We start from the raw sequence: 13,822 nt of genomic DNA on the forward strand, positions 1-13,822 counted from the left end.
TTCTCCCAAATAACAAGCAATAGGACAAGGGGAAATGGCCTCAAATAGCACTTGAGGGTGTTGAGGTTGGACATGAAGGAAAAATGTCTTCTCTGAAAGGGTTGTTAAACCCTGGAACAGCTGTGCAGGGCAGTGATGGAATCTCCATCCCTGGAGAGGGGTTTCAGAAACCCAGAGGTGCACTGAAGGAAATGGTTCAGTGGTAGCCTTGTCAGTGTTGAGTTAATGGTTGGACTCAACCTGAAAGGCTTTTTCCAGGCAAAACAATTCTGTTATTCCAAGAGTGAAATCTCCATCTACCTAAGTAATGTCCAACTGGAAACAGTTAGGAATACTTTTTTTTCCTTAAGAGATTGAGAACGAGCAGTTTATTCCTTTCCTAATCTAAATTTTGTTACTCAGCTTTTTACTTCTTAGGTGCCTTTGTACTTACTTTCTAAAAGTGAGCATAAACAAAAAGTAGGGCTGAGCAGTGGAACCAGCTCCTAAAAGCTATCTAAGGAGGGCAGGAGTCATCCATCCTAAGCAGCTTCAGGCGGTTTTTGTTGTCTGGTGGATTGTGTGAGGCAGTTTTGGCTTTCTCTGGTTCCCAAAGGACAAGTCTGTTTCTGGGGACTTAATTGGTGTTTGTGGTAGTCTTGGCATCCAAACCAATGAAGAAATAGTGCTAGGCTGTAGAGGATGTTTTCTTGGCCTCCCTTGCCATAACAGTATAAGCAAGTATGCTAACAGGATCCTCTGGGGATATTTGCTGTCATGTTTTTTGTTCAGTGCTTACATAAACAGCTTTACTTTTGTTAACTGAAACCATCAGCTAGATGTTAAACCTCTTGTGTCCATCTCTGTGTCTAAATGGCATAAAAATCCCAAGACTTCCGAGTTATTTTAATGGGTTATCCCAGAAGAATTTGTCTGAACTATCAAAAGACTCAGTTGTCAAGTGGGAGCTGGAGGAGACAAAAAAAACCCAACAAGCAAACAAAACAAAACAACAGAAAACCCAAACCAAAACTGCTTCTGGTTATTGCTTCCAGACAATTATTTGTTTCTTCTTTATTCATGGACAATAGGTCTACCAAGCATAGTGCTGTCAGTCTTCATAATTCAAATAATTTCATCCCAAAACTCCCTGAGGTCATCAAAGTAGTCCATGAAACTGTGTAAATACATTGCTGTTAAGCACCAGGAGGCTTCATGGTGAACCTAAAACACATCAACCTTTTGTAATCACTATCTAAGTTATTTAGACTGAGGGGTTGTGCTCTAAACAGTAATCAGTGGTAAACAAGGTAAGATTACAGCTATAATCTATTTTTAAAAGCTTGAACAGTGTCTGGATCTGTGCAACCTACCCAGTCCTTACCCTTCTCTGCGGTACCATTGCAGCGCTCGAAGTAGTAAGTTACAATAAAACAACAAAACCAAAACAATTCAGGAGAAATGAAAGTCCTGAGCCATTTGTGGAGGCTTTGCAGAGACTTTCACTGAATGTGCCTGAGCCCCAGTGCAGCCTCTGCTTGGCTCCAGGGCTAAAACAGATGATACCAAATTGGGTGGGAGTGTTGATCTGCTCGTAGGTAGGAGGGTTCTGTAGAGGGACTCTGGACAGTCTGGATCAGTGGGCCAAGGTGTGAAATTTAATAAGATCAAGTCCTGAGTCCTGCATTGGGTCACAAAAATCCCCTGCAACACACCAGACTTCAGGCAGAGTGGCTGAAAATCTGCCCAGTAGAAAAGGACCTGGAGCTGCTGTTTGACAGCTGGCTGAACATGAGCCAGCATGCACCTAGTGGTAGTGAGTGAAAACTGGAACACAGAAAATTTCACCTGAGCATAAGGAGAATCTTCTTGACTTACAGGGTGCCAGAGCACTGGAGCAGGCTGCCCAGAGAGGTGGTTGAGTCTCCTCTGGAGACTTTCAAAACCTGCCTAGGTGTGATCCTGCATAACTGGCTTTGGGTGACCCTGCTTTAGCAGAAGGATTGGCACAGGTGATCCTCAGAGGTGCTCCTTCCACCCCCCACCATTCTGTGCTTCTCCGATCATCCATCCTTCCTTTCCTGAGCTGTACCCCACTGGAAAACATACCAGTTACACACTGAGTCACCTGGTCCCACTCCTCTGCACCAGGACGAGTTTGCTGCACTAAGACTTTACAAGATGTGCTCCCTGTTGTTAGCTGGCTGACCGGGAAGGGGGGTGGAGGATCTGAGCACTGATCGACCTGTCTTTGCTGGTGGAAGGCCTTGTTTGTAGCCACTTGCCTCCTGTTGAGAAGGACAGATGATAAATGGGGTTAGGCGAGCCCAGTGTTTAGATGACATTCATGGGAATTATTGGACTGTGATCATTATGGTGAGGTCATGTGCTGTGTCCCATGCTATGCTGCTGTGCCAAGAGATTTATTTTAATAGAAGCCTTTAAGTAACTGGCATTCTTGCTAATCATGGTGCATCTGCTTCTCTGGGTTCCCTGTTATGAGTAATTTAATGCTATTACTTTAGCTGGGAGGGATCTGTGTCACCATCTGTCCTGGAAAGCTATGGATGGGGCTGTGCAGAACATGGAGTTTCAGCAGCAGAAGAGAGGGACTTCTAGAGGGATGGCTGGGTTTCCTCTTGTAGCACAGTGTAAGATAGTTTGCTGCGATGATGACTTAGGTAACCTGCATGTCAGAGCTGTGAACTACTCTGGCTTTGTGAGGGACCATTTTTCAACTCTTTCTGAGGAAGATGTTGTTGGTTAGGAGCAAGGAGGGATGACACAGGTAGCTGGCTAAATAACGTCTCTTTTTCTCGTGGAAGCATGGCTCTATGAGGCTGAAACCTTCAAGACTGACCCTAAAATGCCTGCCCATCAGCCACTCCCAGTAGACAGCTATTCTTGGGGGAGTGCTTGCCAGGCACTTCTCAAGCCAAATGCTTTCCTAATTGACGGTTGTTTTTTAATTGTTGTTTACAGACCACTTCCATGTAGCAAGCTCTCTCCATACCGTACCTGAGTCACAATAGACATGAAGAGGCTATATGGTTGAGAAGCAAATTGCTCTTCATTTCCCTAAGTGCTGTGCTTTCACCTTGCAGCTTAGTGCAGAGTGTCATCCTGGTCTCAAGTGTGTGTGGCTGATGTCTTTGTTTTCACTGTCTGAGAAACCTATCTTCTTTTTGTCTTTGTGCCTGGTCAGTAATCCTGCCCTTCATCTGACTTTCTCACTTCTTCTTGACCTCACTGCTAACTGCTAAGTATGAGAACATGCAGGGCTGGGAAGCAGCTTTCTGTGGGTTTGTGGTGGGGATTTTGATTGTGCTGTCCTTGCTGGTGGTAAGTGATGTTGTGTCTGGAGCACAAATTTGCCTGACTCGAAAGTCCTGGCTCAAAAAATAGTTTGGGATGTAGATTTTGCAGCTCTACTGTTATTTTGTTTTCATCCTGCAGAGGTGCAGCTCTTATTTCACATTCATCTAAGAAAATGTTGTTGCTGTCACTTGTCAAATCTTACGTTGGTAAGTGACAAGCAGGAGGAAGATGTATGGCCAAAATTTGCTTAAGACTTGCATCAGGGTGAAAGAAGCTATGGGCTTGAGTTCATCATCTGGCAAGGCTGAAGGAAGAAGCATACCCTGCTCTCAAAATAGAGTTCATGGCCTTCTGCAGGTGCATAGCACTGAGTAAAATAAGCAGACATCAGAAGTGAGATGCAAATTGATTTCTGCAAAGAGTCTGGGTTAATTTGGGCTTTTCCCTTCTTCCCTCACAAAGTGTTGGGACCTTAATGCTCTGCCATCCATCACATCTCCCACATTCAGACAGCTCTGCCTGGGAAGCTGAGTGTTGGCATTACCACCTCATGTGGAAGAGCTGCTAATGGAGGTGTTCATGTAAAGAAGAGGTTGGCCAGTATTGCAGGTTCACCAGGGTTCTAGCTGTAGGATGAGAACCACAGAGCTCATCTTCCTGGGAAGGCATTTTTGTGAAATCTGGCTAAATGAGGGAAAGAGAAGTGGAGAATGTTAGTGTTAGAGGTATGTATCTGGGCTACCACAGCTGCTGGGTTTCAAACTGGAAAGGTTCAAGCAAAGGTCCTTCTGAATGTGGATCAGGGCTCATAGTTGAGAAAGTATTGAAGTTTAGTTTCTGAATTGCTTCATATGTAAACTGTTTCCTCTTTGAAATCAAAAGATAAATTACTCAGCTGAAGCCTGTAGGAAGGCTAAGGATGTTTTATCTTCCAAGATGGGTAATCCTGATGAGTGCATGGGTTAGAACAGTTCTGTTTAGAGGCTGAGGGCACAGACAAGTGTCTTTGTTCTGTCCACACCAGCTTGAATCTTCCTTTCATGGAGAACTTGGATTGCAGTTCATGAGACCATCACAGCCAGTCTTTGATTTGTGTGCTTGTCTTTAGCCTTCTTCATTGGATCATCTTGAGGAGAAAACTTGCTTTGGTCCATCTTAAATCAGAAGAAAACAGTGTTTAGGGAAACTGTTTTGAGCAAGGGTGGCATGACATTGCAGGGTGTTGCCAGGGACTTCAATAGATGCAAACACATACTGCAGGAGAGCTCCTTGCCTGCTGCTGACCTGTTGATGGGAAGTCTGAATCAGCAACATAGGATCTTGAACCTTCAAACTTACTGTGGTAGAAGCAGCTGGCCCTTTCCATGGCCCTCTGAAGAGCTTCAGCAGGCGGAGAGAGGGGGTGGGTTTTATCTATTTTCATATCAGCCATGGCTGTTAAAACCATCAATGTTTTGGTTCTCTGACTCAGTACAAGTGTCTGTGAATCTGGAGACCTAGTTCTGTGTAGGTCCTGCTTGGCTCAATCCTAGAAGCTGCTGAGTCTGTACTGTGCTGAGGGTTTCTTTTGAAACTGAAAAAACTCCAAAGTACGTTTTAGTCCCAGATGAGAGCTTCAAGCTTTAGCTGTAATTGCTGGTAGCCTTGTGATCAAGAATGGAGGTTTAAATTCAGCTGGTCAACCTTTCTACGTGTGCTGACTTAGCAAGATGAGAACCCATCTTTCCTCTGCTACAGTTTTCACCTGCTTCTGCTGTAGAATAAAACTCTGTGATTTGTATCAACTGTTCAGAGCAGATGCTGTGCTGTTACTCTAACACCTCTATGCCTGCCTGGGTTACTGCCTTCTCCAAGACCTTTGAATTAAGCACATTTTTGGCTCATCAAGATTATTTAATGTTATTGTCATAAATATTTGTACAGGACTTGGTCAGTGCTTACATAAGAGCTGAAAGACAGTAATTTGTTTTGAGAGGATGTGTATTTTAATGAACTGCCAGCTGAATGTTAGGAATAAACTACAAAAAAGTGGTTTTCTTTTGTAGGAGTGTTGTAGTTTGTGGGGTAGGAGGGGGAAAATGACAATTTAGATTGTCAGTTATTCAGATTTGTTGGTTACAGCTGTTTAAATGTAAAATTGCTTGAGAGCTCTTCCAAAAAGAGGGCTGTTTACTTCTGAATAGCTATGTTGGCTTATCATCCTGTCCTTAAAAGATGAAAAGCTGATCTCTTGCATCTTATTAATCATTTTGCTGTTAAACCATGTTATCCTTTAAATTGTTTGTGTGCTGAAAACGAGAAGTTGTTATTGTGTTACATTTCACAGTTGCTTCTTCCTTAAAATTCCATTTCTTTTTTTCCTTAATTTCCAAAGTACTGTGCTCTCAAATACAAACAATAAACTCCAAATACCAACAATACGAATCTGTTGTTTGGAGATGATGAAGGTTATACATCATCCAATCTGCTGAAATGTGTTAGAAATGAATAAATATTTGCTTTGCCTCTAGCTCTTCTTAGAAGCACTGGAATTAGTGTTTTTTATTGAAGGAATTTCTGCCAGCTTTCTCAAAGAGGGACAATAGTACAAATAAGCCAAAATACGAAGGCTGCCAGGGGGTGCTGTGTGCATTCTGGCAGACTTGGGTTGTTTCTTCTAAATATCTTAATTAGCAGAGCAAAATCTCCAAGCTGTTCTTGGAGTGTTGCTGCCATGCCAGACCACAAGAAAGAAGCCCACAAATCCTGTGGTTTTAGGTCACAAAATGAGCTTGAGTACTGTGATGTTGCACCCAGTGTGTGTATGCTTCTTCATGCTGATACAGCGCCGCAAGAATGAGCCACGTCAGACAAACTCCCCTTCCCTGTGTCATCTGCTGATGCAAAAGACATTTGTGCCGATGAGAGATTCACAGCTGGAGCCAAGGTTTAGTTGTGCCCTCAGGAGGATTGGTGTGTAACCTGTTAGAGCAGCAGGAATTGATGCGTCTCCATTCGTGCTGTCTGAACTCCATCAGCTGTCTCTTGGTGTCCAAACGCAGATTTTTATAGGATCCCTATTAAATCATGTCTGTGTTCCTGTGTTGGCCAGATGAGCACCTAACTTTTTCCTTTATAATCTCTAAATTTGGTAATTTTTCTGCCAGGTGCTGCTACAGCTCTGCTGTCTGTATGAAGCTCTGCTCCAAAGGAATCTTAGAAACTAGCCCAAATGTTTAGGTGCTTTGAGATCTTGCTGTGTACAATGCACTGGAAGGATTGACTGTGCTGTGTTTTCCCTTTCAGAAAAAGAGCAGAGAAGAGACATGTGGGGAAGGCAGTGGCGTGGAGATCCTGGAGAACAGGCCATACATGGATGGACCAGGAGGCAACGGGCAGTATACTCACAAAGTGTACCACATTGGTATGCACATACCCAGTTGGTTTCGGTCAATATTGCCCAAGGCAGCTCTGCGAGTCGAAGAGGAATCGTGGAATGCATATCCTTACACAAGGACAAGGTAGAGCTCAGCAAAACATCTGGAGCTGTTTCCCTGCTTCAGAGGGAGGGGTTGATGTCACTGTGTGCCAGTGACATCTCTTCCATCTCCAGTAATAGAAACAGAATCATTTTGGTTGGAAAAGACCTTTAAGATCGAGTCCAAACATTAAATATCCATTAAATAATCATTAATATCCTTTAGAGAAACTGAGGTCAAGTCCTATTATTCTTACACAGTGCTTAATCTCAGGAGTATGAGCATTGCCTGGGCTGCCTACGTACATACTTGAGAGTCTGTGGCTGCTTGCTCTAAAATGTGAGCTGTTTTGTCCATCAAAGCGTGGGAAATCTTGGCTGTTTTTTATTTAGTTCTTGCATCCTGCACTGCATGTTCTACTTAACATTGCAGATCTCTGCTGGCTCAGGGAAGTTATAAATGTACCCAGTGATGGGACAGTTGTCATATTGAACACTGTCAAATAAGACAAGATTCAGGGAAAATGTGGGGAGAGAAAAATCTTAATAAATAACTAAATAATTCTGCTGCTGCTTTTCTGGGAACTGTCTTACTGTCATTTCACTTGAAAATAACAACCCTACAGACTGCAGTTTTCACCCTAAGAAGGGAAGAGAGCCAAAGGCTCTGTGGAGCCCTCTTGGGACCTCCGTGTCTCAGCTGATTTTTGTCTGGGAGGACTTCAGATCCCTTGGAATAAATAGCCTTTAGGCCAGTTACTCTGGTTTCCAGCATTATTCCTTTTCCAGGTTTAGAAGTCTGATCTTGCTGCCATCTTTCATATTAAGAAGGCTTTAATGGATATTTGTTTTTTATAAAAGGTCTGAAAAGTGTCATAGTTTTGTGTTAGCTGATCTCTGCAAGTAACCTTGGAAAGGTGGGCACTCACTGCTTGCATGCAGGCAGTTGCTCATGACTAAATACAATGGAGCTGTCTGACTTCGAAGTGATTAAAGTCAACTTCCAGCCTGGTTTTATCTGTTGTCTTGAAATGGCCATGAATCAATCAGTTGGCCAGGAAACCTGGTGCTGCACAAAACCAGTTTGTCTTTTACTCTGCTACAGATTCCAGGTGAGAGCTTTTCATTTGTCTTGGTAGAGGTGCACTTCCAGGTGCTCGTACCAGTGTCTGTGTCATTACATAACTTAGAATCACAGAATCAACCAGGTTGGAAGAGACCTCCAAGATCATCCAGTCCAACCTATCCCCCAGCCCTATCCAGTCAACTAGACCATGGCACTAAGTGCCTCATCCAGTCTTTTCTTGAACACCTCCAGGGACGGTGCCTCCACCACCTCCCTGGGCAGCCCATTCCAGTGGGAAATCACTCTCTCTGTGAGAGAGTTAGGTTATCAGGCCTAAAAGTTACCTCCTTTCTGAAAGCTGCTTTTGAAACAATCTGTCCTGATAATCATATCCAGCAGCAGACATCATCAAACAAGATTGCAGTGCCTCTGCAGAGTGAGATGACTTGGTGGTCCCTTTGAGTTTCCCACTTGCCAGCTGGGAAGTTGTTTCTTGGCCAATCTGGGTGCTCAGTCTCCAGTAACTGTGGTGTGTGCTGTTATCTTCTCACATGTGAGGAACTCGCTCCTCTGCTGTGGGGCTGGGATTTTACCACATGTGGGTTATTCTGGTGAAGCTGCATGGCTGAGGTGAACTCCTTTCTGGAGTTAGTAAAGAGCATCTCTTTAATTTGTACAGTTGCTATTTTAAGCATATCCAAAGTAAAAAGTGCACAAAGGCTGGCTTGGATTTGAGGCTGATTTTGTACACCTTAGGAAAGCATTTTCTCCTCTTGCCAAGGCATGCAGGATTTGCTCTAAGCTGCGTTGTTCCCGCTTGCAGGTATACGTGTCCTTTCGTGGAGAAGTTCTCTATTGATATTGAGACATACTACAAAACTGATCCAGGAGAGCAAGCCAACGTGTTCAACCTTTCTCCTGCAGAAAAAAGACAAACCATTCTAGGTGAATAGTCTTTTTGCATTACTTTTACCTTTATTCTAACCCTTTTTTTTTTCCCCTTGGCATGTCCCATCTGCCTGTTTATCGGCCTCTCAAACACACACCTGTGCCATTGTTGGTGTCAGGCTATGGGGTGAGGTTACATCAGTTAAAGTGAGAACACTGAGTTCTCTTCTAGGCTTGATGTAAGTCACATGGAAATAATTTGAATCCCCCATCTGTAAAACAAAGCTGATGCTTTTTCTTCTTTGTGCAACCCCTGAGAGGTGTAAGATACCTAACGATGTTGGACCTGATAGGTAGAAACAATCACAGGAGAGGAAAATACTGATGGATAGTCATAGAATCACACAATATGTTGAGTTGGAAGGGACCTTTAAAGGTCATCCAGTGCAGCCCCGGTGATGTAGCTAACAATATCTGAGTAGTTGCCTTGTGAATATGAAAATCATTCTTGTGTGCACTTCTGAAGCAAAACTGAGTGTTTCGGTTTTCCTTCCTCTCCTTTGAGTCTCGCCCTCATCCAGGTTAACGCTTGAGCTTCACAGCTGGCTTTGGAAGATCAGGTTAGTGAGCCTTCTGTAAGGAAGGAGTTAGGGTGAAAAAGCAAAAGGGAACATCTTAGGAAAAGGCAGAGTATGGCAAGTGCCACAGCCAGTCCCTGCCTCACTGCCTAGCGCGGGCTGTGCCCATGGCGTGGCCGGGGCCGGGGCTGCGTTGCAGAGGCTGCTGGCGGTACAGCGCTGCGGGGCTGAGGCGTCCCCCGCTCTGAAGCTGCTGGCACTGGAGAAGTGTGGAGCTGAGGCTGACTGCTGGCCGCAGCGGGAGCTCCGGGGAAGGACATCTAGTGGCTGCTCTGGCTTCTGGAGTGCTGTAGATGCGCAGGACATGGTAGCAACCCTGTTGGATTTTGTTTGAGTGTTAAATGATTCAAATCCCTTCAGTTTGACTGTCCCCCTTCCTCAAGCTATCTGATCAGGCAGACTCGAGTCATGCTGCCTCACTGAGAAGTGTCAGAAGAGCTTTGGTTTCTTGGGAAGTGCAATCCTGCCCTTCAGTCTGAACTTCAGGTGCTTCTGCTGGAGGATCTTTAAAATATATTCAGTCACTCTGCTCCCAGTTCAGTTTCCACTTCTCCATTGTCGAAGTGTTAATTAGGACTTCAGTTAAACTTTCTGCTTTCCACAGTGCCTCTGGCCTAACAATAGCATGTGAGGAGTTACCAGTAACCTCACTTGATGGACACCAGTGATAAGATGTTCAGTAGGTAGCATCTCTTCCATAAGAGAGCTCAGAAGAGGCAGGTGTATTTAACTGTCTCACAGTAGACAGCTTTGTAGGATTGTGAGTGGGGTTAGAAGAGCTGAAAGATGGAATGTACAAAAGATCTTTTTGGAGATGGAGTGTGCAGGTCTGCCAGGTTGCCGTGAATCTGCAGTTGCTGTGGGCAAAAGGCATCCCTTTGGAGCAAAGCCTCTGTTTGCTGGAACTGTGTGTACTAGTTCCTCTGGCAGAGCTGATCACTGCCCAGCAGCAATGTATAAACAATTTAAATATCAGTCATTTAATGTAAGTTAAAAGCAGCTAAATCACTGTAATGCTTCTGGTATTTGGTGAAACAGAAATAACTCCTGAAAATGGTATTTTCTTCTCTTACTCAGGGAAATCTCTCAACTGCTTCTATTTTCTTTCTGTAGATCCTATTGATATTGTTAAAGATCCTATCCCTCCACATGAATACAAAGCTGAGGAGGATCCAAAGCTGTATAAATCAGTGAAAACTAAAAGAGGCCCCCTCTCAGAAGACTGGATTCAAGAGTACAAGAACAACCCCGGGAAGTATCCCATCATGTGTGCATATAAACTGTGTAAAGTGGAGTTCAGATACTGGGGGATGCAGTCGAAGATCGAGCGGTTTATCCATGATGTCGGTGAGCATTTATGGTCTTGCAGAGTTTGCTGTCAGCTGCTTAATGTTATTTCTGAATTGAAACATAAAGGTGAGATATGTGCAATGTATCATATCCCAAGACAGCTCGGTGAAGAGATTTTCAGATCTGATTACTCTCTTGCAGAGCTGTGGGTCAGTTCAGACAAAATCATGTTATTATTCTATCACTCCTGAGAGTCCAAACCACATGTAGCCATTGACAGGGTTTCAAGCCCTGTAATAAAACAGAGAATGCAACAAGATGTTGCATTCTCTGTTTTATTTTTGGACAAGGATTTGTTTGTTAAACTTTGCCAGATAATTTTTTTTTAATCTGCCATTTTTTTTTACTGCAAACAAAATCCCAAAGGGCTGCTCAATGAAATAAGCTTCACTTCTGAGTCCTAAGTGGTTCTGGAAAACCACTACCTCCAATGCCCTCGGTTTCTGCCTGCCTTGTCACAGGGCTGGTGGGTCTCTGTGTGGCTATACTTTGCTGTCCTCAAAGCTGCAGCGATCGGGGGGCCCCCCACTTCGTTGTGTTATGACCCACCATGGGTCATTGACAGCTTCCACGTGTAAGTAAATGTGCTGCTTTGTTTGAGGCATCATTCTTAGGTCAGTGCTTTTCAGGTGGTATTGTTTGTGTCCCAGGAGTGCAGGTAGTAGCGGCTCTGGCAGTAATTATTTTTTTCAGAAAATCTATAACAGAGCTGATACAGTTTCTGAGCCTTGCCACAAGAGGCAGGATCTATGGGCATGTAGAAAGCCTAAACAATATTTTAAAGAAGTATTCCCATATCAAGGGAAAAAAAGAAAAAGATGTAAATAAAGAGCCATGGCTCTACTCTGGCAAAGGAAAGGCAAAAAAAAGGCTGTCTGAAGGATTCTGCCTGCTCCTTGTACACAGTAAATCCTCCTGCGTGGCCTCTGCAGCTGTCCTTTCTAGATGTAAAACTTCCTGGAAGTGCCTGTTGCTAACACAAGCAATTTTATAGCTCTTTTTGAGTCATGCCGTGTTCCCAGGAGTTAATGTGGAAAGCACTGATAGAGCAGCAGAGAAGTGTGCACCACTCTGAGTAATCACGGGGTGCTTTCTTCAAGCTCCTTTGGTTTTCCTTTACCCGCAGATGGAAGCTTTTACCTGTTACAGACTGTATTGCAAGTGGCTCTCTGCAATGAACTCCCTTGGGTTTGGGTGACATGGGTTAATTTAGTGTGTACGGCAAAACACGGGGGCAGAATAACAACTCCATTGTGGCCCTTAAATGAAGAAGAAGCATGTGACTCTTCCAGTTGTTCAGGGGTGTGTGGCATAGATTAAGCTGTGGTCCCTTAGAAACGTTTCTTTTGTTATTCATGAAAGATTGCCTGCCATTTTCCTCTTGATTGAGGCTTTTCCAGAGCCAGCCAGCTCATTGTCTGCCTTTCAAAAGCCTTTCCACTCTGTTATAATGATGGCAAATACTGTGTTTCAAAGTGGTTAAGATGCATAAAATCAGAAAAGTCTATAAGTTGAGTGAGTGAGAAGTGGAAACAGAAGTGTTGAGCATCTACAGAAGAAGCCTGGCCTTCCCCTACGATGTTTCAGCCGTGGGGGAGCCATTAAGGAGTGGGAAGATGCCATAGCAGATGTACCAGACACGGCGAGGTGTGAGGATGTTTAAGTTGGAAAGATATGGGCTACAGCATAACTGGCCAAACTTATTTACTGATGCCAGTTGGTGGCTTTCAACCACCACCTTAATGTGTTCTGCAGCTGATGGTGGACCAAGCTTTCATGTTTCAGAGATGTTCTTGTGTGCCAGCCTCTCCGTGGCATTTTTCTCCTGGTTCCTCTGTTCCCAGTACCTGCAGATTTGTTTCTTGGGGCGTTAGTGAGCTCAGTGCAGCATCACCAAACCAGCAAGAAAAAGGAGCCTAAAACCAAGAGCGGGATCCGACCCTTGCCTGAGGCAAGGAGTGGGTACTTAGTGGTGGAAACTAAAATTAGAGAATGGGTTGAAAGAAGAGCACATTGGAATGTAGTGATGGATGGATTGTGATGCATGGAAAGGCTCCCGAGCGCAGAGGGAGTAACTCTGGGGGATGCTGTTGAAACATTCTCAGTCTTGCTGAGTGCAACAGCCATTTTTACTGATGACTAATTGGACAGTTACTCAGTGCTTTGACAGCCTGAGACACAGACTAAAATTGTGGGCTATTAGTCTACTTGGCTCTAATATTTGCATGCTTTTTTACTCCTTTCTCATAGAATTTAAGTTTAATTGGACTGGCACTGCATAATGTTCTGCTCCCACTTGCTTCCTAATGGTGCTCGTGGGTTGTGATTCTTTTGTTGTTAAACATGTGTGTTGACTGTGTATGGGTTATTGATTATATACTATGGCAGAGTGTGTTCCCATCCCAGTAACTAGACCAGCATCAAAGCCACTGCATCTTGGGCAAAATATACCCAAACCACTGGCCAGAGATGAAGTGGAAGTGAATTTAAAAGCTGGTTTGCAGAACTCTTGCTTCTCATTCAAATGAGTGTTTCTCATCCAGAATGGCACTGCCTGGTGAGTCCTGCAGTTAGAGATTGGTCTTTTTAATGGTGGGCAGGTTGTAGTTAGCATGATGCTGATATGGCCACAGGCTTTTCTTTGTGAGTGGTCTGATCAGGGGAGGGTAGGGAAGTAGGCAGATACACCTGCAGGTATCCTTTGATCAGATACACACAGGCAAACAGAACTGTACTGGGCAAGACCGTGGGATCTGTTGTGACAGTTGAGGAAGTAATGTACAGGGGAAATCAGACATCCTCCATCTGCTGAGAGAGGTTTTAGGATGTTGCCATTGGGTACATAGTTGATGGTTCCTTTATATGGACGGTTGAGAGGGTTTGAGGCAGGATTTGGTGGAGTGTTTTGATTTGTTTTGCACAGAATTTGTTCAATTTCCTAGTTCTGTTTCATGTTGAAAACCAAACCCAGAACTACAGACAAAAGCATTTTAAATTCAGCTGAAGACTCTTCTCTTGGTCATTTACAATTCCTTTTGTAAGATCAAGTTCATCACTGCTATCTGCAGGCAAATCATGTACAAGAGTCAGCACCTCAAGGATTCAACCAGTCTGGGAGCTGCTGAG

At 44.0% G+C, this 13,822-nt stretch overlaps 1 protein-coding gene across 9 annotated transcripts in view; it reads left to right on the forward strand.

Annotated features, from left to right (window-relative positions):
* Positions 1–13,822, forward strand: part of PITPNM2 (phosphatidylinositol transfer protein membrane associated 2) — a 148,988-nt gene that overhangs the window by 87,083 nt on the left and 48,083 nt on the right. For all 9 annotated transcript variants that reach the window (XM_064168976.1, XM_064168974.1, XM_064168978.1 and 6 more), the window contains 3 exons: positions 6,583–6,797; positions 8,644–8,765; positions 10,460–10,693. In XM_064168976.1, coding sequence (XP_064025046.1) covers positions 6,583–6,797; positions 8,644–8,765; positions 10,460–10,693 — 571 coding nt within the window. The remainder of the gene's footprint in view (positions 1–6,582; positions 6,798–8,643; positions 8,766–10,459; positions 10,694–13,822) is intronic.

Source organism: Pogoniulus pusillus, chromosome 30 (assembly GCF_015220805.1).
Source record: "Pogoniulus pusillus isolate bPogPus1 chromosome 30, bPogPus1.pri, whole genome shotgun sequence".
NCBI classification, from domain to species: Eukaryota; Metazoa; Chordata; class Aves; order Piciformes; family Lybiidae; genus Pogoniulus; species Pogoniulus pusillus.